This window comes from Lycium ferocissimum, chromosome 2 (assembly GCF_029784015.1).
Source record: "Lycium ferocissimum isolate CSIRO_LF1 chromosome 2, AGI_CSIRO_Lferr_CH_V1, whole genome shotgun sequence".
Taxonomy (NCBI): Eukaryota; Viridiplantae; Streptophyta; class Magnoliopsida; order Solanales; family Solanaceae; genus Lycium; species Lycium ferocissimum.
Genome location: NC_081343.1, coordinates 69,602,339 through 69,627,426, shown reverse-complemented (window position 1 = coordinate 69,627,426; position 25,088 = coordinate 69,602,339). Strand labels below are relative to the sequence as shown.

Below are 25,088 nucleotides of genomic sequence, written 5' to 3'. Positions count from 1 at the left end.
TAAAAAAAAAATAAGTTGGACTACGATTTATTTTTTTACTCTAAATATTCATGTACTATAACTCAGTTTTAAATATACCCCTATATTACAATACTATCTAAACACGTTTAAGATAATTTTAGAAAGAATAAATGTAAAAATTTTCTTCCATCGTACAAATTGCATTGATGTTGTCCCTTATTAAGGTCCATATTATTTGTGGTCTTTAAAAAATCATTTTCTTTTTTAATTTTTGCCCATTCTAAAGATATTCAACAAAAATATTGAGCTTTCGGCTTAAACATACACATAAAAACCCGCTTCTTTATAGCATAATTTACTTAAATAAAAAAAATCGGGAAGTCGATATACCCCAGGTTTGGGTAGAAAGAGGGTGTACTCCACGTGTTGCAGTCTTTGATAATTAACCCGGACGTGAACTATGTTTTTATATGATTATTGAAATTGCAGGGTTGGGGCATACTTTCAGTTCGAACTTTCTATGCCGACCACAAAATTTTAAGAGCTCCCCTCTTTTTTTCTTCCTTGACTTTTCCTTAAATAACTTAAAAATATCATGTTTCTTAGTTGTTCCAGCTGAATTTTCCTTCCTTCCTCCAAAATATTTATCTTCTTTATTTTACTTTTAATGTTCCACTTTATGTTTTGTTTTTTACTTTTTTCTAATGTTCTTCGTGATTTTTCTATTATTGTGTTCAAATAATTTTGCACTTCTATTTTATGAGCTCTGCTAGCACTTTAAGGTAAAGGAACGGCTTAACACTAACTTAAAATCCTCGATATTGTCTGTATGTTTTATTTTGTTTTAAAAAAAGGTATTTAATATAATTAACCCTTATTTTTATCCAGCATTCTGCTTCTTTTTATTTCTTATATTCTATACATAGAGAAGATGTTGCATGCCTCCATGTTCGAACTTTAACCTATGGAAAATGTTTTTCTCAAAAATTTAAAGATTTCAAATATAAGAAATTTCCCAATTTTTGTTTGGTACAAAGAAGGGCGAATTACGTAGTTAATTTTTCTTCCCCAAAAATCTCGTGGTTTATAAAAAAACTGCTTTTTAAATATTAAAACATCATATGCATCGCAGTGGTCCTTTTCTCAACGTCTACGCTATGATTTCCCACCTTTCAAATTTCTCGTGGTTGGCTGACAATATTAGAATAATCAAAGCTCTTATTCAACGTGTTATTATTAAAAAAAAAAAGTGTTATTTATTTTAAGGTCAATTACTCTAAATACTCATGTACTATAACTCAGTTTTAAATATACCCCTATATTTTAAAATCAAATACCTCCTATACTATAGAAATTCTACACTTACACCCCAGTGAGGTATATCCGAGACTAAGTATATTAAAATACATATTAGAATTATAAAAATGTCTTTGTGGTGTAATTTTAAGATAATTTTAGAGCGGAAGAATAAATAAACAAACTAAAATAAGAAAATTAAATTCCTATAAAAATTAGTAAAATATTACTCCCTCCGTTTGAATTATATGAGGACAAGATTTTAAGAAAGAGGAGACTTTTAAAAAATAAGCCTTGAAAATTTGTGTGGCTGTAAATCATTCATAAATAATTTGTTTCCAAATTAGGAAAGAGGTTATTTATTTTGTCTGTGTATTCCTAAGAAAATAGGTTCAAAATAAACAGGAGAGTATAATTAATAAAAGTACAAACAAATTGCATGTTTAAAGTGTAAGAAAGTTATTGCTAATAGTCAGTATATCTTATTAAGTAATTTGAGTTCATTTTTTATTTATAAGTTTCGAAAGATACATGTTTTAAAAAAAAAACTTATTTTCTTTTTTAATCAAATGCGTTACTAAAGATATTCAACAAAAATATTTGTCTTCTTCTTTAAATTTCATAAACATAAACACATAAAAACTACTTCTTTATACTTTTAATTTACTTTTTAATAATAAGATTTTAATATTCTTAGTAACAGATATACCCCATAGGAGTGTAAATGTAGGATTTCAATAGTATAGGGGCAGGGGCGGACCCACGTGTTGTGGTATGGTGCTCGAGCACCCATTAACCCGGACGCGAACTATGTTTTTATATACATTATTGAAATTGCACGGTTGGCAGAGGATGTAGGTTCAATTTCCAGTGACCACAAAATTTTAAGAGCTCCCCTCTTTTTTTCTTCCTTGACTTTTCCTTAAATAACTTAAAAAATATCATGTTTCTTAGTTGTTCCAGCTGAATTTTCCTTCTTTTTCTCCAAAATATTTATATTCTTTATTTTGCGTTTTTTTTTCCACTTCTTATGTTTTGTTTTTTACTTTTTCTTAATGTTCTTCGTTAGTTTTTCTATTATTGTGTTCAAATAATTTTGCACTTCTATTTTATGAGCGGTAGCAACTTTAAGGTAAAGGAACGCCAACACCCACGACATTACTGTATACGGGGTATACATGTTTTATTTTGTTTTAAAAAAAGGTATTTAGTATGATTAACCCTTATTTTTATCCTGCATTCTGCTCCTGTCTCTTATTTCTATATTATATACATAGCGAAGATGTTGCATGCCTCCATAAGTACAAGCGATACACAGTTTATTTCTAGTAGGAAGAAAATGTCTTTTGTTATGGCATCCCTTAAGAATCTCTTGCTATGTCCTTTCCATAGTTTAACTCACAAAGACTTCCTTGTTGTCGTTGAGAGAATGAACCTCGACAATTTTTTGTTTCTGGTACAGTAATTCTTTATTAATTACGTAGTTAATTTTTCTTCCCCAATTCTCGATTATGTTAAACTGATGGGAATTTCACTACAAAAAACACGCCTTTTAGCCAAGGTCAAAACTGTGGCTATATTAAGCTAACACCGTGGCTACATCATGTTACCCACGGTAGGTTAGCCACGGTTGGGTCCGTGCACAACAGAGGCGTCGCGACCAAGTTAGCCACGGTATTCGCTCCGTGGTTAAATTGCGTTACCCACGGTTATATTTATAGGTAGCTACGGTTAGACCGTTGCTAATTATTGTTGGTGATAAATAAATTATATTCAAATCTCAAAATTTGCCACACAGAGAACCGTGGGTAATTTGATGTGCTGGGAAAAAAAATTACGCTTTGCTACGGTTTAACTGTGGCTAAATGTTACAGCTTTTTTAAAAAAATATACTCCATTTCAAGAATTCCCTGGTAATTACACATTATTAAGAGGTATACACTACGTGTATTTCATGAAGTTAAATCGATGCATTCGTAAAGATAAAGATGGCACCAACATTTGTATGACTATATAAGAGCCCGTTTGGATTGGCTTATAAGTGGTCAAACAAGCTTATAAGCTGTTTTTCAATTTTTTAGGTGTTTGGCAAAGCAACTTTGTATAGTTTGGTTTTAAGCGAAATTATCGAGGCGGAATATATATATGCATATTACCCCATGAAAAAACTAAAGATTATGATATTTATTCTTTTTCTTGGAAGAGATCCCGATCGGGGTTGAGATCGGGAAGGAATCATAACCGGACATTTTAGATCGAGATAATCCCGACTACGAAACTTGATTTGTCGGAGCCAAATGCAATGAGTAGGACAAGAGGCGGTTAGCAACGGTAGAAGAGGGCCCGAAATATCCGTCATCAACCGGATATGATGGTGCCGATTTCGCTTATCAGATAACTGAATATTTGGTGTCTTATTTAGACTTACCAGGAACACCCCCTTAGTGAAATGGCGGCTCTCTATATATAAAGGAGGACTCCTTTTTTTTTAAATGAGTTTTTTTTACACGAACAAGCATTCTAAGCCATACACAATATTAAGCTGATTCTAAGTGTTCCTCGAATATCTTTAAATTTCTTCAATTGTTCATCTGTGTAATATTGTGATACGAGCTCGATTAAAATAATCCGACCTCTTGGCGTAACTTTCGAGGATCCATCATTGCTCATTCGTGGTTTGGCTGTTCTTACTTATCTTTATAATTGTTATTCACCGTTCTATAATCATTCGTGTTAAATTAAATCGCATATCATTTGAACCGCGTACAAATTTAATTGTTATCCTGGCATTTTAAGGGTAAAACAAGCTTCATAAGGTAAAAAAAGTACCCTTAGAATAAACGAAAAAAATGGGGTAGGCAGTGAATTTTTTTTTAGACATGCTAAAACTAATTTTTTATCACACCAGAATTATAATTTTTTTAAGCATTTAAACTGACTTATAGTAAAGCTTTAGCTCTTAAAGCAAAGCTTCTAACCTTCACTTAATTCACCTCCCAAATTTGAATCATTTAGTACACTGCCAAAAAAATAAAGAAATCTATTGTAGACTGCCATCTAACAATATGATATACACAAGCAATAAAAGCGAATTCTTACATTCCAGTTACATTGGCATTGACCAAAGTACACCATGCCACTTATCACCACCACAAGGGTCTAATCCATATGGGACCCAACGAGGAAGCAAAGAGTAGGCCAAGACTAGTATATAAACTATTTATTGCAAATTTTTGACAGCAAGAAAACAAAACAAAGTCATTAACTTCACCTTTCTTTTTACACAAAAAATCCAACAAAACAAATTATTTATTATTGCAAATAAACAAGCAGAAAATTTTCCAATTCTTGCGTCAAATCTTTCATTTTCTTCGGTCTGAAATCTTAATTGTTTTCCTCGCGGTCCTTTTCTGCAACGTACGGTATGATTTCCCACCTTGCAAATTTCAAGTGGAACTGCTTTGTTTGGCTAACACTGTTAGAATTGTCAAAGCTATCGTAGGATCGTTTACCTTCTGCTTCTGTTATCTCTATATATAGAAAGGATGTTTCCTCCATATGTACACACCAAATTAAGCTTAGAGCCCCATATTACAAGTGGTAGTTCCATAATATAAACATGTCGTTGGTTGTGGCATCCCTCAAGAATTTGTTTTGGACTATCCCTCTCCGTAGGTTCATTCACAAAGATTTTCATGATGTCGTTGAGAGAATGACTCTCGTCGACAAACTTTTTTTTCTGGTAATTTTTTACTTAGTTAATTTTATTGCCCAATTCTTGATTGACTTAATGATTTAGAAACACCTAGATTTTACCTTTTCAACTGATGGGAAGACAGCCTCGTACGATAAACTTTTGCTGCTTTGTTTTTTTGGGTTCTATTTTCCTTTAATTAATGTTTATTTATTTTTTTAAAAAGGAAAAAAGGTACAACGATCAGTAGAGAGGATTACACTGTGGGATTATCCTGCGTATGTTGTATGTTGATCAATAGAGAGGATTACACCAATACCCCTACATATCAAGTTGAGAAAAGAGGGCATATCCTCTACATTTCTTTTTACACTTTGCATATATTAAATCTGAAAAAACAGAGGATGTGTGAATTGGACTCACAAGTAGGAGTGTTCATGGTTTGGTTAAATCGATCCAAATATATAAATAAACCGATATTTTTTGGATTTGATTTGGTTTGGTTTTAAATTTTTTTTTTAAAGCGTTAGATAATATGTGGGTTGGTTTTGGTTTTAGCAGACAAATATATATTCAACTTTTATAATATATATATATATGCATAATATATTAATATTGGATCGAATATATATATATGGATATTCACGAAGTTTAATCACAATTTTTCTTCCATAAGGATTAGCCAATCTTTCTTGTGCCATAAGAAGATAAAGTTTCAAGAATCTTTAGCTTTTATAGTATTTTAACTTACATAGAATATATCCAAATATACACTATATAGTTGAATATATTTGATTTATTACGAATATATTTTAACGCAATATGTTACATATCATATATTATTATATACTATGTTGTCACTTTATTTGTTTGTTTAATGTGGTGAAACAACATATATAGATAAAAGGACAGTATATATATTTATATATAGTTAAATAATCGAATAATATATAGCCATATATATTATATGAACCAATACCGATAAATATATATTATATTTGGTTTGGTTTATTTTCAAAGTTAAAAATCAACTTAAGTTGGTTTAGTTTATGATTTTGAGCAATATATACTAAATACCACCCGTGAACACCCCTTTCGCGTGAAATGGCGGCTTTCTAGTACTAGTAAAGATATTGATCAGCAAGGTACGTAGTATGATTTTGTTTGTGAGCCCAAACTGAGTTTTAAACGATATTGAATTTGAAGAATATTTTGAGATACGAATATTAAGCTGATTACGAATCTGTTTCACCTATTATCGCTCAATTTGTTTGTTGTGCTCCTCGATCTGAAAATAAATTGTCTGTTAAAGAGTCAAGGTCAAAATAATCTCTTACCTCTTGGCGTTATCTTTCAATGTCATGTTCTTAGTGATAATTTTACTCAATCACAATTATTTTTTATCTTTTTTTTTTCTACGGTTTAATTAAAGTGACATGATGCAGATGGTTCATTTCGTTGATAAACTGAATCTGTGGCACCGGCTACCGGTGTTCTTGGGGATACTTTATCTCGGAGCCCGGCAACATCTTCTAAAGAAATACAAGTTGATCAACGTCGGTGAAAAACCTACCGGCATCAGATCAAATCCGGCGGATTACCCTTATCGAACGGCTGATGGAAAATACAACGACCCTTTCAATAAAGGGGCAGGCAGTGAATTTTCATTTTTCGGGAGGAATATGCTACCTGTTGATCAGCTTAACGAGGTATATAGACTACTGCTTCTTATTAGTTTATAAGCATGTCAAACTGACTTATAAGTAATCTTTAGTTTATGTAGCGTTTGATAAACACTCTTTCTTATTTAATATAACAAACCATCGCCATTAGGTTGTGAGTCTAAGGTGTAGCGGGTTTGGCTTGACTCCTATCATATTATATTAATAAGTCGGTTATCCTCAACTTATGATTTTTTAACTAATAATCGTGTCTCAGTTGACCAAGTTTTTAACTATCTTATCCTTAATTTTTTTGTAATTTCATAATAATTTTTTCTAATTTCATAATTTCTTTCTATTATGACCGGAATTAAACCGGACCAGTGTGTCCGATCACGTCGGTATGAGAAAACCCTATTCTAAGTGTAATATTCAAATTATAATACAATCGTAATTATGATAATATAGGATTTATAGTCTTACTTTTCTTTTGCTTCTCTTTCATTTTCAAATCCATTTTAAAAATTTATTCAAGTATTGGCAAATCTTTTGCTTTTATTATTTTTGCCTTGGGGGTTTTGCAATGTCACTATGGGGAAAATTGCCGGAAAAATTCAAGATCATGAAGCAGCATTAGTGATAGAAAAATCGTTAAATAAAGGTCTGAATCTAGTAAAAGTTATAATTGACATTTTTCCTGTTATTTGTAGACGAAATTTCTGCTTCTAACTTTTTATTCTTTTTTCAAATACTGAAAAACAATTGAAGGATATCAATTTTGTGGACTGAATTTTCCAATTTTATGTTAAACAACGAATAACTTGATTAAAAAACATAACTATTGCAGCCTGCAATTACTAGTTTTGGAGGGGAAAACTTAATTACTAGTTTTATTCTCTCTCAGCGAGTAAGAAAAAGAAAGAAAAAAACGAGGGGGGATTGAGGGAGGAGAGAGTGTTTAAAAATGGTGGTGACAGTGGGACTCACTTGTCCAAATGTCAATTAGTGAGCAGCCTCATACAATTATGATGTGGCATGTTAGACCCAAAATAAAATTTCTCCTAGCGGTATATCTTAATGCATGAAAATTGACTAACAGTTTATCAAGTTATACCTATAGCAAAGTTTAGTTACATGTACTGCCAGAGGTTGGTGCACTACTAAAAAAAGAGAAGAAAAATACATTAAGGGGGAATTGATTCTTGTTCTTCTTGATGAATAAAAATGCTGTTAATCAAGTGCATCATTAAGTCTTTTTGTAACATGACCGCCATCAGGTAATATTACATCGGTTTAAGATATCTAGTATTGCGGAAAGACTCCATGTGTTCATGTGCCTCAAAATCCATACATAAAAACGCCCTAGCATATATATTACCTTATAAATAATTAGTTTTGTGTAAATATTAGTTCCTCCATTTCTAGCTGCCTCACTTTATCTTTCGTCCGTGTCAAAAACAAATGACACTCTTCTAAATTTGAAACAACCCTTAACTTTACGTTTATGTTCATTCACCTTAATTAAGGAGAAGTTTTATAATTACACAAATGTTAAATGACATGTTTAAGGTCACAAGTTTCAGAAAATTTATAGCCACAGTCACAAGTTTCAGAAAATTTATACTCACAAATGCTATAACATGATAAGACCATAAATTTTAAAAATCACTATTTCTTTCTTAAACTATAGTCTATTCAAACTATATCACGTAAATTGGACATGAGGAATTACTTCAAGAGAGCTTATTTGATCTTTGATTAAGTGTTGGTTTCAAACTGGATCAAGTGTTGGTTTCAAACTGTTTTTCACTTTTTCATTTATTTAAAAAAAAAAAAAATTGAAAATATTTTTTCATTAATGCAGTTAAAGAAGCCACATCCTATGATTGTAGCAACAAAGCTGCTAGCACGCAGAAATTTTGTGGACACAGGAAAACAATTTAACATGATCGCTGCATCTTGGATACAATTTATGATTCATGATTGGGTCGATCATTTGGAAGACACTCACCAGGCAAGCCTACTTGTATTTTTTTCAATTCAGAAAAGGGTCATATTTGCTTCTGCACTCTCAGAAAAGAGTTATATTTGTCATCGTTATAGTCCATCCAACTTGATATATTTACCCCCGGAAAGCAGTTCCATCCAACTTTGGGTCTCACATTTCTTACCCCATCCAGAGCAGTTAGTTTCCCTGTCACCACGTTTATTATCCTACGTGATGCCTGCGTGGATATTATTTCTCACAAATTAAATCTTGTCAAACCCATCCAGCGAAACCGACCCAACTTGCTTATTCCGAACCCAACACTTGTAACTGTCTTCTTCGTCACTGGCTTAACCGGCCCTGCCTCCATCATCTTCTTCACTCCAAAAACACTAAACCCGAAATAAAAAAGAGTTTTCAATTCAATCAGCATAATGGAAAGGCATTTCGTGTTAATTCACCCTGAGTAATTAATGCTTGGTTCAGCAAAATCACCATTGAGCACTCATCACTAGTATCCTTCCCCATCTCTACACCTAGTCCAGACATGATGGAAAGGCATTTCGTGTAAATTCATGTGTTAAGCTAAAATTTGTTGGACTGGGTGGGTACCCATTTGAATTTTACTTGAAACTCTTTCTTGCATTTATATCTCATATGAGTCATATTGCTATTTTTATGTGCTTAAATGTGCATATGAAGAGGCATTCCAGCTAAATTCATGTATTTTAGCTGAGTATTTAATTGGAATTTCTGGATAACCTATTTGGTTTTTTATTGAAGAATTTGCTGATTTGAAGTTCTTTTTTGCATTATATCTCATATTGCTATTTGTACATTCTTAAATGTGCATATACAAAGGCATTCTATGTAAATTCATGTATCTTAGCTGAATTTTACGAAACAATCGCAAATTTAAATGGCTAGGCCTCCATTTTTAGTCACAAGCTTGTGCACTTGCCAACATGTTAACTACCCAATTCGTAACCTTAGTATTGCTGGAACTAGTAGTGGGGTTGAAGGTGAAGTTGCTGGGCAAAGCCCACCACAAATTCATGTATTTGTGTTGGGTCGGTTTGTTGGATGGGTCGGTTTAATATGGATTGGGTGGGTTTGATGTGACTTGATCCAATTTGTGAGAAAAAAATATCCACATAGACGCTACGTAGGATAATAAAGGTAGGGATAAGGGTACTAACGGTTCAGGGGTAAATGTGACCCTAAAGTTGGCTGGAAGGACAAACATATCAAAAAAGTATAACGAAGGGCAAATATAGCCCTTTTCTGAGAATACATGTGCAAATATGACTCTTTTCTGTTTTCAATTAGGCCCTTTTCGAAGCAAATTTGACAATGAAATGTTTCGTATTAAAGATGAAGCTAGGTCCCTTTCTTGTATTTTTATTTTTATTTTTAAAAATTGAACACTCTATTAAGCAGTTAAGCTGTTCATATTAAAAAATGTATTAAACTTTTAATTAATTTGACCTAAGAGCAAATGGTGTAAACTACCAACGAAAAAAGAAACTTAAGAGATATACAGTATAATATTGGAAAGAAAAGAATAAAATTTACAATAACAACCTTATAATTATAGTACCCTAATCCTATTTTAATTGTCGCTTTAACTCTTTCCACGCCCATTAAGAAAATAATAATTACAATAAAGGCATAATTTACTAAGTTACCCTTATTTAATAAATTTTCTTTGAAAATTGAGCACTATTAAAAAGAATTGCTCCTTTAATATCAAAGGCATAGTTGAAAACAATTGCCAGCTGTAATCTTAAATTTCTAAAGTGACAATTAATTTGAGATAATATTTTTGAGCTAAAGTGACTATGTCTTAATTTAAGACACGGTCAGTATTTCGGATGAACAACTCCATTTCAAGTTTACACTTTAGGGGGACACATGGCATAAATTAAAATTAATGGCTAATATTTAATTGACTAAAACAAAGCTCTAACCATGGTTTAGATAATTAATAACTTGTCCATAAAATTAAAAACTTATCTCTCTCTTCCTTTTTTTTCTCCCTCAGCCGTATAGTCTTCCTTCTTTATCCATTTTCGACTTTTTTAGAAATCCAATACTTGTAGTTTGTGTGTTTTTCATTGTGGTAATTGACAAGTAGAAAATTGTATACAATGGGTTCGTAAAAAATTTCCAACAGAACGTCTTGTGTATAATGGTGGAAGCACCTTCAATATTATCAATTCTTCGGTGAATATCTTGTACTTGACTGACCAGAAGTACTATACATATAACATAATATATAACCAAGCTTAGTTTTTCTTATGTTGTTTACAATATAATGTCCTGAACTCTTATATTTATGAACTATTCACCTGAGGAAACCAGCTCCAAAGAAGCTGGCTTATCAAATGAAGGATTTAAAATGATGACAGAGATAGTTTACACTCCATGCACATTAACCAATGCTATAGTGCTTCTAGGAATAGATAGCACTTCTTCCGCTACATGCATGCAGGAGCGGCTCGACTATAAGGCCGATAAAGAAATCGCTTGGGACTCAATTTTTTGAGGGCCCCATTTTTTTCTTAAAGATTTATTTTATGTATTGATGAATAAGCTATATAATCAATTGAAAATTATTTGAAAAAATCGATTATAAAACAGTAATTAATAACTTCACGTCTAAAAAAATATAAAAGTAGACTTTAAATAAAAATATATGTGACATCTTTTCTTTAATAAAAATTAGGACCTCTGTTTGAAGTTGGCTTTAGGCACTTAATGTTGTTGAGAGGATCCTGACTACATGAAAATGCCACTGTATTAAGGCTGCTATGGGGCAAGTTTCATGACATTTTCTTCACATATTTTATTTGGCTAGGCTAACTGTGTAGCAAAGAGGTTGATAAAATCTGAGTTGCTAAAGTTAGTGATGAATTATTACAAAAATATTAATAATAGATTGAACAAGAATACATGTGAATAAGAAAATCATATTAGTCATATGGTTAAGGCACCTAACTATTAAAAATATTGAAGTGCATGATATCCCTGCGATATCTATTTTTAAAGAGAAAATTCCAAAGAAAAAAAGGCAATTAAATGATTAACTAAAAAAAAAAAGATAAATATATAAGTTGTTAATTCAAGTAAAACGGGGAGATTCCATTAGTGATATGGCTGTGGGAGAAAAAATAGGAAGAGAGAGAAAAGATTTTATTATCTAGACCATGGTTTGGGCTTTATTTTAGTCAATTAAATCTTAGTCATTAATTTTAACTTATGCCAAGTTTCCTTAATCTAAGCTAGAACTTGGGAAAAATGGAGAGAGGAGAAATGGAGAGGAGCCCAATCCAAGTATTTCTATACAGTTGTTATTCAATTTGTGAAAAATATTTGAGGTATATTAAGGTTTATTTTGGCACTGTAAATTTTGTGCACAGATTGAGCTTAGTGCACCTAAAGAAGTTGCAAGTGAGTGCCCTCTCAAGTCCTTTAAGTTTTACAAGTCCAAGGAAATTCCTACGGGCTCTTATGAAATTAAGACTGGTTACTTGAACAGGCGTACCCCCTGGTGGTAAGATTTCATACTACAATAACATTTTTTCCTTAATGACCTAGAAATTTATCTGATTATATATCAACTCAGTCAAAGAAATTGTATCATTTATTCTTTATTCTTTATTCTTTCTAATTTTGCTCACATAAGCATTGCATGTATCTAGACAGTTATTGATTGGATTTTTCACATGATGAAGGGATGTAAGCGAAGTATATGGTAGCAACACAGATGTTTTGAAGAAAGTAAGAACGTTTAAAGACGGGAAGTTGAAACTATCAGCAGATGGGCTCCTCGAACAAGACGAAAATGGAAAAATCATATCTGGTGATGTTCGCAACACTTGGGCGGGACTTTTGGCTCTGCAGGCTCTCTTTGTTCAAGAGCACAATGTTGTTTGTGACGCCTTGAAGGTAATAATATTATTAGAGTTTTACTTCTATGTATGTTTATATTGGAGATTATGAATTTTTAAGTATTTTTACAACTAGAGTTGATATTCAAATTTTTAGAAAGAATATCCAGAATTGGAGGATGAAGACTTGTATCGTCACGCAAGGCTTGTTACTTCTGCTGTAATTGCAAAAGTTCACACTATAGATTGGACTGTTGAGCTTCTTAAAACCGACACCCTTCTTGCAGGAATGCGTGCCAATTGGTCAGCACTCTCACACATTAGTTATTTTTCTTTTGTCATACTTTTAATTAGTATGACTGTAACTAGAATTAATTTATATCGCAGGTATGGATTGCTAGGGAAGAAGTTCAAGGATACATTTGGGCACATTGGAGGTTTCGTTTTGAGTGGTTATGTGGGAATGAAGAAACCTGAGAATCATGGAGTGCCCTATTCCTTGACAGAGGAATTTGTGAGTGTCTATCGAATGCATCAACTCCTGCCCGATACACTTCAGTTGAGGAATATCGATGCTACTCCTGGACCAAACAAATCTCTCCCTTTGACCGATGAGTAAGTTATCATCGACTCTCTCTTTCTTTGCACATATATATGTGTGCGCGTAGGTGGGCGGCGGGGTGGTGGGGGTGGTAAATGGTGAGTTAGGTCAAATTTAGGTAGGTTAAACTAGGACTTGGCTTCTCTATATCTCTTCACTCCATTTTTCTCAAGTTCTTACTTGGATGAGAGACATTCTAAATCCATCGCTGAAATATAACAAAGATAAAGTAGATAAGCACTTCTTGAATCTAGAGTTTACTTCTAATATTTTCTATCTTTGAATGAGAATGTGAGCGGATCCCTATGAGATTGAAGATAAACACATGGAGGGATGGAAAAAAAATAGCAAAAAAAGAAGCACGACAAAAATTTACTCAAAGCAAGTAAGAAAAGTTTTTAATATATTTAGGAAAGATATAATGTATAGCTAAAATTGTGGGATTGTAAATATATTTTGGGAGAAAATATGGAAGTATTTTTAATCATAGTTAGGGTTTTGCTTTAGTTAATTAAATCTCAGTCATTAATTTTAAACTATAACATGTGTCTCCAATCTAAGCAAGAAATTGAAAAAAATAGAGAGAATAGAAATGGAGATGAGTCGGATCCATTAAATTAAAAAGTGAATCAATCGTCCAAAATTTACTAATTAGGTAAAGATGGATCAAATAACGGTTTATAACTCAAGTTGTCATGTATGATCCAACATCTCCACTTTTTGTTACTTTGCTTTTTGAAAAAAGAAGTGTAAAAGCTATATGTTTATAAATAATTGACTTAATATGTTTGGGTTGCGTTGCATTTTGACCCGTTGAGTTGCACTGTTTAGCTTATCTTAATAGAATAATGTGATGGATTATTTTTGTTTAACATGTTGGGTCAAATCTGCAGACATCATATGACACAACCAATTTCAACTTGAATGAATTGGGAGACTTATTAAAAATGAATTAGTTTCAATAAATGTTTCATCACCTCTAATTATTATTATTTTACTGTTACTACAATAATAAGAGTCTAGAACACACAGCTGATCGTCAACATGCGTGCTTGCTGAAAGTTTCATTTGCCCCTTCTTTTGTATTTATTCACAATAAAGACACTTGTTCATTTTTGTAAGGGAAAAAGACATACTATGGCCATCAGGCCAAAGTAATCCCACATTGTTTGTTTTTTTAATATGACATTTAGGCTAATTTTTTTTTTTTTTTTTATATTGCTTGATTTGTTATGCACAAACTATTTGGAGATGGTGGAGTTCCACTTTTTTTTTTTGATCAAAGTTTCCAAATGCCTTTAAAAAAAAATAGTTTGACATTGTTTGTTTTTAAAGTTCAATTGCTTTTTTGTTAATAAATTTTTTTCTCCGTAAAAAAAAAAATTGGTTGGACTATTTTTTTTTTTTTTTTTAATATTATTGACTTTAACTGGGGACCACACTTTTTTAATGGCAATTAAAAATATAATCTCCACTAAAGGTTAAAATTCATATTGAGCCTTTTTGTTTAAACAAATGTTTCAAAACATGTATGATATGTGTATACTTATATAGTGATTGAACTTTAAAAAAATATTCCAAAACATGTATAATATGTGTATATTTATACGTTAATTGAGCCTTCAAGAAATATCTCAAAACATGTATAATAATACTTATGATACATTTTCTATACATATATAGAAGGGATACATATTCTATACAACAATGATACATTTTATGTACTTATGATACATTTTCTATACATATACAGTAGGGATACATATTCTATACAACAATGAAACATTTTCTTTACGTATGATACGTTTTCTATACTTATGATACATTTTCTATCATTTTCGATACATATGTGAATCATTAGCGTATAATCAATGTATAATGTACATACTAATGTATAATATATATATGATTAGCGAGTATACGTTGATGATACATATTATGTATGGAATATGCATATGTATGGAATATGCATAATATGTGAATCATTAGTCTATAATCAATGTATAATGTACATACTAATGCATAATATATGTATGATTAGCCAGTATACGTTGATGATACATTTATTATACACAAATTACACAACAATTATAAAAACCTATGATACATTTTCTATACATATACATAATCATACATATATATACAATAGTAATTCAAATGACATTTTTTTAGATACGTAAGTTTGAAATAAATTTGATTAACATAGTTTATCTATTAGCTTTTTTCTTAAAAAAAATGATCTTTACAAATAGTTATCACAAATTATTTTTTTTTTATTTACAGCTTTAATTTTTAGAAATGTTATAAAATATATCAATTCTTTTTATAATTATATAAAAATAAAATTAAATATATGGAGAAAATTATAAATATATATTGGAAATAGTTTGGGCCTGATATTAGTACAATTAATAATCCTTTTAGAACACACAGCTTTTTTGTCAATCCAAGCTGAAAGTTTCATTTTGCCTTTTTTTATGCCCAAAAAGACATTTTTTTTGTAAATGCTGATGTCACGTGAAAGTGACAATGCTCTCACAAATCCAAAACTTTCAGGCCCAGCATAGATTTGGTAGATGTACTTCCAAAATTTTCCCTCTTAAACATGAACTTCACATTACATTAAAAAGCTCCTTTGTGTAAATTAAATTTGATCTAAATTTTTTTAATTAAAATTGTTCTAACTTTACCATATTCATTTGTAAAATCATACAAAAAATAATAATGAAGTACTTTTTCGGGTTAACAGAAGCTCACTTTGGCGTATTAAAATTGATCTTTCATTACGCATTGTACATTAAAATTGATGTAATTTTATGTGCTGATTTGGGGTCCACTTTATCACCTAACTTGTTTATTTGGTTTCCTATTATTTGGTGTTGCATATATTCACTTTTGGATCTGTATAATAACTCAGATGGGATTGCTGCATAACGGAAAATATAGAGAGAGAAAAGCGAAAAACAGTATTAAGTTAATATTGCAATGTTTGATATTTGAAAAAAGAAACATAATGTAACATAAGTATTACCCTATCATAATACTAAATAAGATTATCTTATATTATCAATCCAAAAAAAAAAAAGTTAATCATCAATTTCAATATTTTGACCTGCGTTTGAGCTCGTGCACAGCACTGGGTTTTGTATCTGGTATTATTATAAGTAGTTAATCTTAATGCGATTGCTCTGAAACTGTAGGATACCAATGGAAGATTTGATTGGGGGTAAAGGAGAGGAAAATTTATCAAGAATTGGATTTACTAAGCAAATGGTTTCAATGGGCCACCAAGCTTGTGGAGCTCTTAATCTTTGGAATTATCCAATGTGGATGAGGGATCTTGTTCCCCAAGACATCGATGGAAATGATAGGCCAGATCATGTCGACCTTGCAGCTCTTGAAAGTAAGTTCAATTTACATTAAAACTATAATAAAAAGAGTGTCCATAATTTCATGTATGGCAGTTACTGTTTAACTAGAAGAACAATACAATTATAAAACTATTTGTGTCACCATACATTCAATTATACGTCAATGCTAAAAAAATACAAATGATCATAAGGACAAATATTTTTGGAGATATAACACTTCATTCGTCACTTCAATGATTTACTACTCAATAAGTTCCGTGTCAGGAAATTATTTTTCTTACAACGTACCTATATTTTTAAAGAAAAGACAATTAAAATTATATTTATTATATTTTCCTTCTTTTTTTTTGTTTAACTAAAATGTTTTTAAGTTTATTGAAAATATTAGAGAATTGGTCTTTTGAGTAATCGGTATTAATTGATCATGATGTTTAATGACAGTTTATAGGGACAGAGAAAGAAGTGTTCCTCGGTACAATGACTTCCGAAGGGGGCTGCTGCAAATTCCAATTTCTAAATGGGAAGATTTGACGGATGATGAGGAAGCTATTAAAACGCTTCGTGAAGTTTATGATGATAATGTGCAAGAATTGGATCTGTTAGTGGGACTCATGGCAGAAAAAAAGATAAAAGGCTTTGCCATTTCTGAAACTGCCTTTTTCATATTCCTCGTCATGGCAGCAAGGTTCGTACTCAAAATGACAAAATTAGTCCATTTATATGAAACTCTTCTACTAAACCAGTCAAGTTAAGCGTATCAAGTGAAAATTCATTTATTAACTTGACTTAATGTGTCAAATACGATATAGTCAATCAAAATATCTAGTCAAATTGGTTAAAATAATGTAAAAGAACATGGCAAATTCAACCCAAAAGAAGCGTACAAAAATTCAGGAACTGAAAATTATATGAATTTGAAAGAATTCGAGAAATATCAGTTTAAAAGGATTATGTGAGAAAGAAAAATTAAAAAAATGAGAAGTGTTGATTCGTGCCGGGCAGTTTGAGTTATGACTCATTGTCTGACTCGTTTTTATTCTATCCATGTTGATCCAAGCTAAGTTTGGACAGATTGATTTATGACCAGTTTATTAATTTGACATTTTTTACAAGTCCAGATTTGAGTCAAATCACTCATTTTCCACTCTATTTGGTCAACAAAGGAGAGAAATTTTCATGCATAGTATTATGATTTATAGAATTGCTAATAGAAAGTTGATTTAAAATACAACAGGAGGCTAGAGGCAGATAGATTTTTCACTAGCAATTACAACAAGGAGACATACACGGAAAAGGGACTTGAATGGGTGAATACAACTGAAAGCTTAAAAAATGTACTAGATCGACATTACCCAGAAATGACTGGGAAATGGATGAACTCCACTAGCGCCTTCTCTGTATGGGACTCTTCTCCAGAACCTCACAATCCTATTCCCGTCTACTTTCGTGTTCCTCAACAGTAGACCCCTCCCTCATCAGTGTACTTATCAAAATAAAAAGAAGTGAATTGCGTTTTTGGTTAACTTTTTTACCTGCACGTTTGTATTAAGACCCATGTACTATGCTCACTTGTTTGATTTGGTAAGCCATTTTATAAAACCATTCCAGTTTGTAATATGATTTTCCTGATTTGAAGTTAATGTTGTTCATCTTTTATGTAATGTTTCTTGACGAGTGAATTGTAATCCCTTTATGTTGAAGTTTAATATATTTTATGTAACAAGAGAGAATCCTAGTAAACATTATTTTTATTTGACAATTTTGTAAATAAGGTATCGAAAATTAACCAAATAAATCGAAACTTAAGTCTAATTTTAGTTAAACGGATGCTAATCAATAAAGTGATATAACTGGTTGAATCGAACTGTTGACATCCTTGTATACGTCAATTTGACATAATTTACACTTGTTACTCATTTCCATTACTTATATTTCATATCCTCCCTACCTCAACTAATAGAGCAAAATCTTGAATTGAATAAAAATGAAATTATTTCTCGACGAAATTCAGTGGAAAGTGGAGAGTTTTCTCCTTAATATTTCCAATAGAAGTTCGTTCCATGCATCAATAGGCCCTGGTATGCACCAATGGATACAATCACTAAAGCCCTTCATCCATTTATTTCCCCAATAGGCTCCTGGATGTCCATCTGGTCTCATTAACATGGCTTTTGTCACATCCATAAGTTCAAACATGTTCCCAAATTTTTCTCCATCTTTTCTTGCTCTTTCAATTTCGTCAATTTGAATACTCCTAAATTCCCAATCTTGATCACCAATTTTAAGTTCTTCTCTAGCAAATGGTCTTGTCCTGTTACAGTTACCTCCTTCATTCCATGCTCCATGCTCAAAATGACCCGCCGAGAATGTCCTCAAAAGTACAACAATACCTAATCAAAGACGGTCCAGACTTTTAGCAATGAATTTAATTTAACTGAACCTAGTATTTTCGAATGAAACATCATAATTTCAAATGTATGCTTTATTCAGTACTAAAATCTTTAAAATTGTACTCATCAAGATTAAAAACTGAATCCGTTTATGTACCTGAACATTCCTCACATTCGTTTATGTAGTTGAAAGCAGCTTGAAATGCTCTTCTGATGGCATAGCCAGGGCCAAGATCCTGAACCCCTGGTTCCCCACAATAAACACATCCAATAAGTTTGCCATTTTCATAAAGGTAATTGGGCCGTAGGAACCAATGCCCATCTGAGAAAATAGCATAATCAATGCTAGGTAAATGTTGGGTCCAATTGCCATTTAATTTGTCCAACTGCAAGTCAAATCCACCCGTGAATGAACCATTGATAACTCTCTCAGTGGCAAAGACAAGGAATTCTGTGCGGAGGACCATGAGAGTGAAATTGTGACGAGGAAACAACCATGTTCTGAATTTGTCTTCGGCATCTTTGTACATGTCTGTTGGACTTTCTTCCTGCAAATTGTTGAGCCAAAATCTCACTTGTTGCATAAAAATGATGCTGACTTAGTTGTCTTGCAGAAATTCACATGATGTTTGTGTAATAATTATCAAAGAAGGCATAATTTAAAAATAAGTTTTAATATAAAATATTTGCTGTGTGTGTGAAGGGTGTATTAATTAATTACTGGATCTATCTACTCCATTAGTTATGGGAAATACTAGTGACATGTGAATGTACTTCAAAAATTATAAAAGATCAAATATCAAATGGTTAACATGCAAATATCAAATGGTTGACATGTGAATGTACTTCAAAAATTATAAAAGATCTAATATCAAATGATTAAAATTGTAAACTTTAACATTAACCGCCAAAGTCACTAACAACAAATAATTTGTAAAATCGAAGAAGCAATAGTCAAATCTAAAATCCATATCACATCTATGAAAAATGGCAAGAGACTGGAGCAGTTAGAGAATGAGTCAAGAGTCACACATGTTGTTCAACTACTCCTCCTAATTTGACAGGGCACAAGTAGTAAAATAAAGTATAGTAACATAATAATTTGATTATTATTTGTTGAAGATAAAGTTATTCAGTTGACAGTTATATATTTTAAGAATAAAACAGAAGAAAGTTTGTGTTTTATATAGAGGGTTCTATGATATGTTAAACGAATCTTTCATTTGCTTCGGAATACACTCGCATCAAATATTTGGACACATTTATACTAAAAAGTATCAAGTAATTTTGTTCATTAAAACTTAAATAGATTAGAAAAAAAATCGTTGGAATTTGAACTTAAAATGTAATGATTCTTAATCAACTTTATTGACTAAAAACTAGACTGTACCTTTGGATGCAGAAAAAATAACTACTTTACCTTTTCTTTTTTTTTGATAATAAGTAATAATCTGCAGCCTCTACCCTTCACAAGACAAATTCTCCTTCAGTATATTAGCCCATTAATCACATAAAAGAGATAAACGACAAAAATAACTACTGTACTCGTAGTATTTTCTTATGAGCATTTGTGGAAGAAAGAAAAATGGGAGGTATAATAATGTCTTGATTGCGAAATTAGCGTCCAAATAAACGGAACATCCGGAGAAAATGTCTGTCCTTGTCCTCCAAGTGTCAGTGTCATACTGACAACAAAAACCTACTACACCTTTTCACAATTTAGCTTATTCAAAGACCCTAAAAGTGCCGAAGATCTCGCATCTCTATGCGATTTAAACCTTCTTTTAATCCTTTCGATAATTAGTCGGAGCACCAACTCGCGCAGTTCCACGAGATGTACGCGAACTACAATTTTCATCCTTTAAACAGAAAAATTCACTACTATCTGACTATCAAAACATTCTCAATTTTCATTGCTAAATGAAATTGATTTTTTGTTTTGTGAACTGACAAATATAAGAAATTTAGACAATTTTTCTAGTTAAATTGATATCTCTGTAAAAGTCTGATGAAATCAAATTATAAAATAAACTACGCTATTTAATATAATCTTCCAACAAAAGTTAAAAGTTGGACAAAAAAAAGTTCTGTTTGTTTCAATTTATGCGAACTGTTACTATTTGAACAGTTAAAAATATTTATCATATTTTTTTTACAAAATATTAACTTATAAGTTAAATTTTGTATTTAAAAAAAACCTAGATTTCAATTTGCAAACCATGTTTGGGTAATGATTCTGTTTTCCAATATTTCAAATTGTGCTTGCAAACGGACGACCAAAAATCCAACACCGATGCCAAACGGGATTAGTAGGTCAATTAAAATCATAGCGCCATTTAAATTGTGTAAACTCAATTAAACCTTCTTTTAATCCTCAACTATTTAATCAAAATGACGCAGTTTCATAACAGACGCGAATTACGAATATTCATCCTTTTGCTCAGATTCACTAGTATCTGACTGAGATTTCCTATTTTTTTCGTTGCTAAATGAAATTGATTTTTTGTTTTGTGGACTGATAAATATAAGAAATTTAGACTATTAAGTTAATTTGACATCTCTGTATCAAGTCTGATGAGGTAAGTTACAAAATAAACCACTGCTACTAACTTACTGCAACTAGTTAAATTACACAAAAAATGTAATGTTTATTTCATATTTTTCTTAATGATTGACTATTGTGAGTTAAGAGTATTTCTAGTACTAATTTCTAAATCTGTAAGTTTGACTATGAGAAAAACATAGCCACAACACAAGTGGAAATATCTTTACATTATCAAACGTATGCAACTTGAACTCAGGGAAATTAGCCAGATAACAATAAAAATTTCTTTTCCGATTCATCCTGAGCTCATTCAAGAATTATTTTCTGTTGTCAAATAGCATAAAAATGTAGGGAAGAAAAGTAGGATCACTAACCGAAGATAAAAGACAGAGAAGGGACTCCATATGGTTCCTTGCGAGGGAGTCACCTATGAAGGCCATCGTCTTTCCTTTAACAAATGATAAAAACGTTTTAGCATTGAAACGAGGTAGTTTACATTTATCAGGTTTCCATCTCCAGTGCATGAATTCTTCATCTGGCCTTCCGTTCAACAAACAGTTTTTCGAATATGGAATAGTTGGACAGCTGAAGTTTGTATAATACAGGGAATTATCCTTCTCCTCAACAACCCAACTACCATTGAACAAGTCACAGTAATCTGCCGTGTTATAATCTGCAGAGTAACAGTTAATTAGCATTGGCATCGGGGCATGTACAAAAATTATGGAGCCGGCGCGATGAATTTTCACTGATCATGTCGCTCAATTTATATCTCCAGTATTATTACAAGAATAAAATGCCTGTCTCAAACTCGGATAAAAGAGAAGGATTATAGTAGAGGCTGACAACCAGGTAAAAGTAGTGAATAATTTATAAAGAGTGTCGTTATATAGAAAATGGAGAAATAAAAACGAAATGAGTATTTAAACTTACCAAGTTCAGGTTGATTAATGTGTAAGGAGTTAGTACGAGGAACTGGATCTTGTTTGCTTGTGAACTTGAGGATTGGGCTGAAGGGAAAATGAAGCATGTAGAAGCTGAAAATCAGAGTTAAAAACAATGAATAGAGTAATAAAAAACCTGCGCTTCCCAAGTTAAGAAACTTCTCCCCCTTGGAAAGATAATCCTGAGCATTTTTTCGGGTCTGTGCAGAATTACGCAAATCCATCTTTAATTTTCTCTAGCTAAGCCACGTTAACAATGATAGGTACAAGGAGAGAAGTAGATTAAAGAGAAAAAAATGGTCATTCCTTTGAATTAGGATGGGAAATGTGAGAAGAAAATAGCAGGGAAGAACGTGGGATCAGAGGAAACAGAGAGAGATGTTTGGACTGGGTTAAAATATTACTGCCCTACTCTTACAGATGGTACGGAAAAAGAAAAAAAGAAAAAACCTCTTACAGATGGGCCATTGATAAGCCATTGCCGGTTCATTTTTCTTCAGTACGTCCACTGATTAGGTAAACGCCCTCAGTGATCCAACTGCATGACAGGTCATAATCCAAACCCCTCAAAATAATACTCCCTCCATTCCCTTTTATTTATCCACTATAGACTTTACACATTCCTTAAAAAAATATTTTTCTGTTCACTTTTATTTATCCAATATTCTAAAAACAGATTTTCATTTTTACTTATCACTTTTAGCTTATCAAAAATAAGACAATTTTTTTTTTCTATTTTATATATAGTATTAAATATTCACTTCAAATCAATTTTCAAATCAACTGAAAATATACACCAATTAAAATTGGTACATTAGTAAATTATGCACTTCATTTATTATTTTTTAAGGGATGTATAAAGTTAAAAGTGGATAAGTAAAAGTCGAAGGGATTAATAAATAAAATGCTTAATTTACCATGATATCCATATTAATTGGTGCATATTTTTAATGAATTGGAAAGATGATTTGAAATGAGTGATTAATATTATGGCTAAAATAGGAAAAAAGATACTCCCTCATGATCAAAAAAAGATACTCTCTCCGGATCAAAAAATAAGATTAATTCTTTCTTAATTTATTAAGAAAACTTTTTTTATTCAAAAAAAAGTTTAAGTGGACTTTTTTTTTTATCTGAAGGGAGTATTTTCTTCTCTTGATATGTTATAAGTTATAATTAAAAATGAAAATTTATTTTTAAACTATTGAATAAGTAAAAACGAACGGAGGGAATAATATCATCAGTTGACCCGACATCCATAGGAACTACAAATTTCGCAATTTCTTGTTGGGATTGACTAATATTTCGTGTACACAAAAGGGTCATTTTGACTCGCATTGGAACAAGCAATTTCTCAGTGTTCGAGCACCTGAAAGTAGAGTACATTCCTAGACGGTTAAAATCAAAACCAAATCGAAAATTTAACCAAACCGAATAAAAAAACCGACATTTGATTTGGTTTGGTTTGGTTTTAAATTTGAAAAACGATAATATTTGGTTTGGTTATGGTTATAGTAAAAAATAGCATTGAATAAATAAAACCAAACCGATAATTATATACATAAAATTTATAATTATTTATATGTATAATATTAACTTTTCATAAATAATTAAAGATATTTTATACCTTTTAATTATTAATTTAATTTTGATTACTTATTTTTAAGGCATGTCTTAAAAGAATATGTCCAAGTCAAAATTAAGCCCAACTCTAATAAATTAAGATGAGGGTAAAAAGTAAAACCTCTACTATCTCTTTTCATTTTTACATTGCCGCATGTCTTTCGCAAATTTTTTTCGCCCTTGTGGGAAAAAAGAACTGAAAATTTGAAGAATGTAGAGAGAGAATATTTGAATTGTCAACGGCCAGTCATAAATTTTGAACCAAATAAAAACCGACAATAACTAAATCGGTGGTTATTATTTTACTTGGTTTGGTTATGGTTTTCTATATTTAAAAAGACTAAAAGATTTGGTTATGGTTTTAACTAATAATCGACCCAAACCGAACTACGAACACCCTAAATTTGAAAGAACACCCACTCCTAGACCTAGTACACGCTATACGCTTTGAGTTGTTCAATAAACATGCCTTGGGGAGTAGGGACACTCCATGCATGCTGCTTTACAGTTCACACCTTAGAATTCTCCACTCTACATGATTTGACAGACTTTCTTTTATCTTTTATAGAAAAGGCTCAAAAATGTCCTTTTAACCTATTGAAAATGAATCAAAATTGCCCGTTATTTATTTATTGGATTAAAAATGGTCTTGATGTTTTCTTTAGGCTCAAAAATGCCCTTTAGTTAACACAAGTATAACATGAAATTTCATTAAATAAGTGGCCACTTTTTATGGTTCCACATAAACTTCTGACTCAATTAAAAGATTCTACCCGAATCAAACACCCAAACCCATTTCTAATATTACCAGATGATGGAAGCCCGTTTTATCACGAGCCCAACACAAAAAATAATATCATATTTTTTTTAGACTGTCTAAAAAAAGATATATTTTTATGTTTAGAAATTATTTAACTTGAAATTTTTTCTTTTACCTTTAATGAAATTATTTAAATTCACATAAATATCGATGACTTGTTTTAGACCATAATTTTCAAAGATCTTTCCTTTCTTTTTTAAACTTCGTGCCTAATCAAATTATGTCGCATAAATTAAGACAGAGAGAGCGCCTTTTAGTAACATAATTATGGGATTTTTATTACGTAAGTATTATAATTCAAT

The 25,088-nt window shown here is 31.4% G+C and overlaps 2 protein-coding genes across 3 annotated transcripts; one reads left to right on the top strand and one right to left on the bottom strand.

Moving 5' to 3' along the window:
- The first annotated feature begins 6,387 nt into the window (after positions 1–6,387).
- On the top strand, positions 6,388–18,160 carry LOC132047911 (alpha-dioxygenase 1-like). The gene is made up of 8 exons (XM_059438884.1): positions 6,388–6,660; positions 12,022–12,155; positions 12,337–12,550; positions 12,650–12,795; positions 12,880–13,107; positions 16,294–16,496; positions 16,906–17,149; positions 17,699–18,160. The coding sequence occupies exons 1-8, from the start codon at positions 6,388–6,390 to the stop codon at positions 17,925–17,927; spliced, it is 1,671 nt and encodes a 556-aa protein (XP_059294867.1). The 3' UTR covers positions 17,928–18,160.
- Positions 18,161–18,276: 116 nt separating this feature from the next.
- On the bottom strand, positions 18,277–22,903 carry LOC132047178 (xyloglucan O-acetyltransferase 3). 2 transcript variants are annotated; one of them, XM_059438107.1, is made up of 5 exons: positions 22,801–22,903; positions 22,333–22,436; positions 21,774–22,072; positions 19,012–19,402; positions 18,277–18,854 (listed from the first exon to the last, which is right to left on the bottom strand). In XM_059438107.1, the coding sequence occupies exons 1-5, from the start codon at positions 22,809–22,811 to the stop codon at positions 18,472–18,474; spliced, it is 1,188 nt and encodes a 395-aa protein (XP_059294090.1). In that variant the 5' UTR covers positions 22,812–22,903; the 3' UTR covers positions 18,277–18,471. The 2 variants fall into 2 exon arrangements, with proteins under 2 accessions (XP_059294090.1, XP_059294089.1); XM_059438106.1 differs by lacking the exon at positions 22,801–22,903 and having other exon boundaries at positions 22,333–22,792.
- Positions 22,904–25,088: the final 2,185 nt, after the last annotated feature.

Bases quoted from the DNA above. Each gene is read 5' to 3' on its own strand.
- LOC132047911 (XM_059438884.1), top strand. From the start codon at position 6,388: ATGATGCAGATGGTTCATTTCGTTGATAAACTGAATCTGTGGCACCGG. The intron at 12,156-12,336 runs GTAAGATTTCAT...CACATGATGAAG, and splicing joins AACAGGCGTACCCCCTGGTG to GGATGTAAGCGAAGTATATG. The intron at 17,150-17,698 runs GTTCGTACTCAA...AAAATACAACAG, and splicing joins TTCCTCGTCATGGCAGCAAG to GAGGCTAGAGGCAGATAGAT.
- LOC132047178 (XM_059438106.1), bottom strand. From the start codon at position 22,567: ATGGATTTGCGTAATTCTGCACAGACCCGAAAAAATGCTCAGGATTAT. The intron at 19,403-21,773 runs GTTAGTGATCCT...AACAATTTGCAG, and splicing joins TTCTCTGTCTTTTATCTTCG to GAAGAAAGTCCAACAGACAT. The intron at 18,855-19,011 runs GTACATAAACGG...GTCTTTGATTAG, and splicing joins CGAATGTGAGGAATGTTCAG to GTATTGTTGTACTTTTGAGG.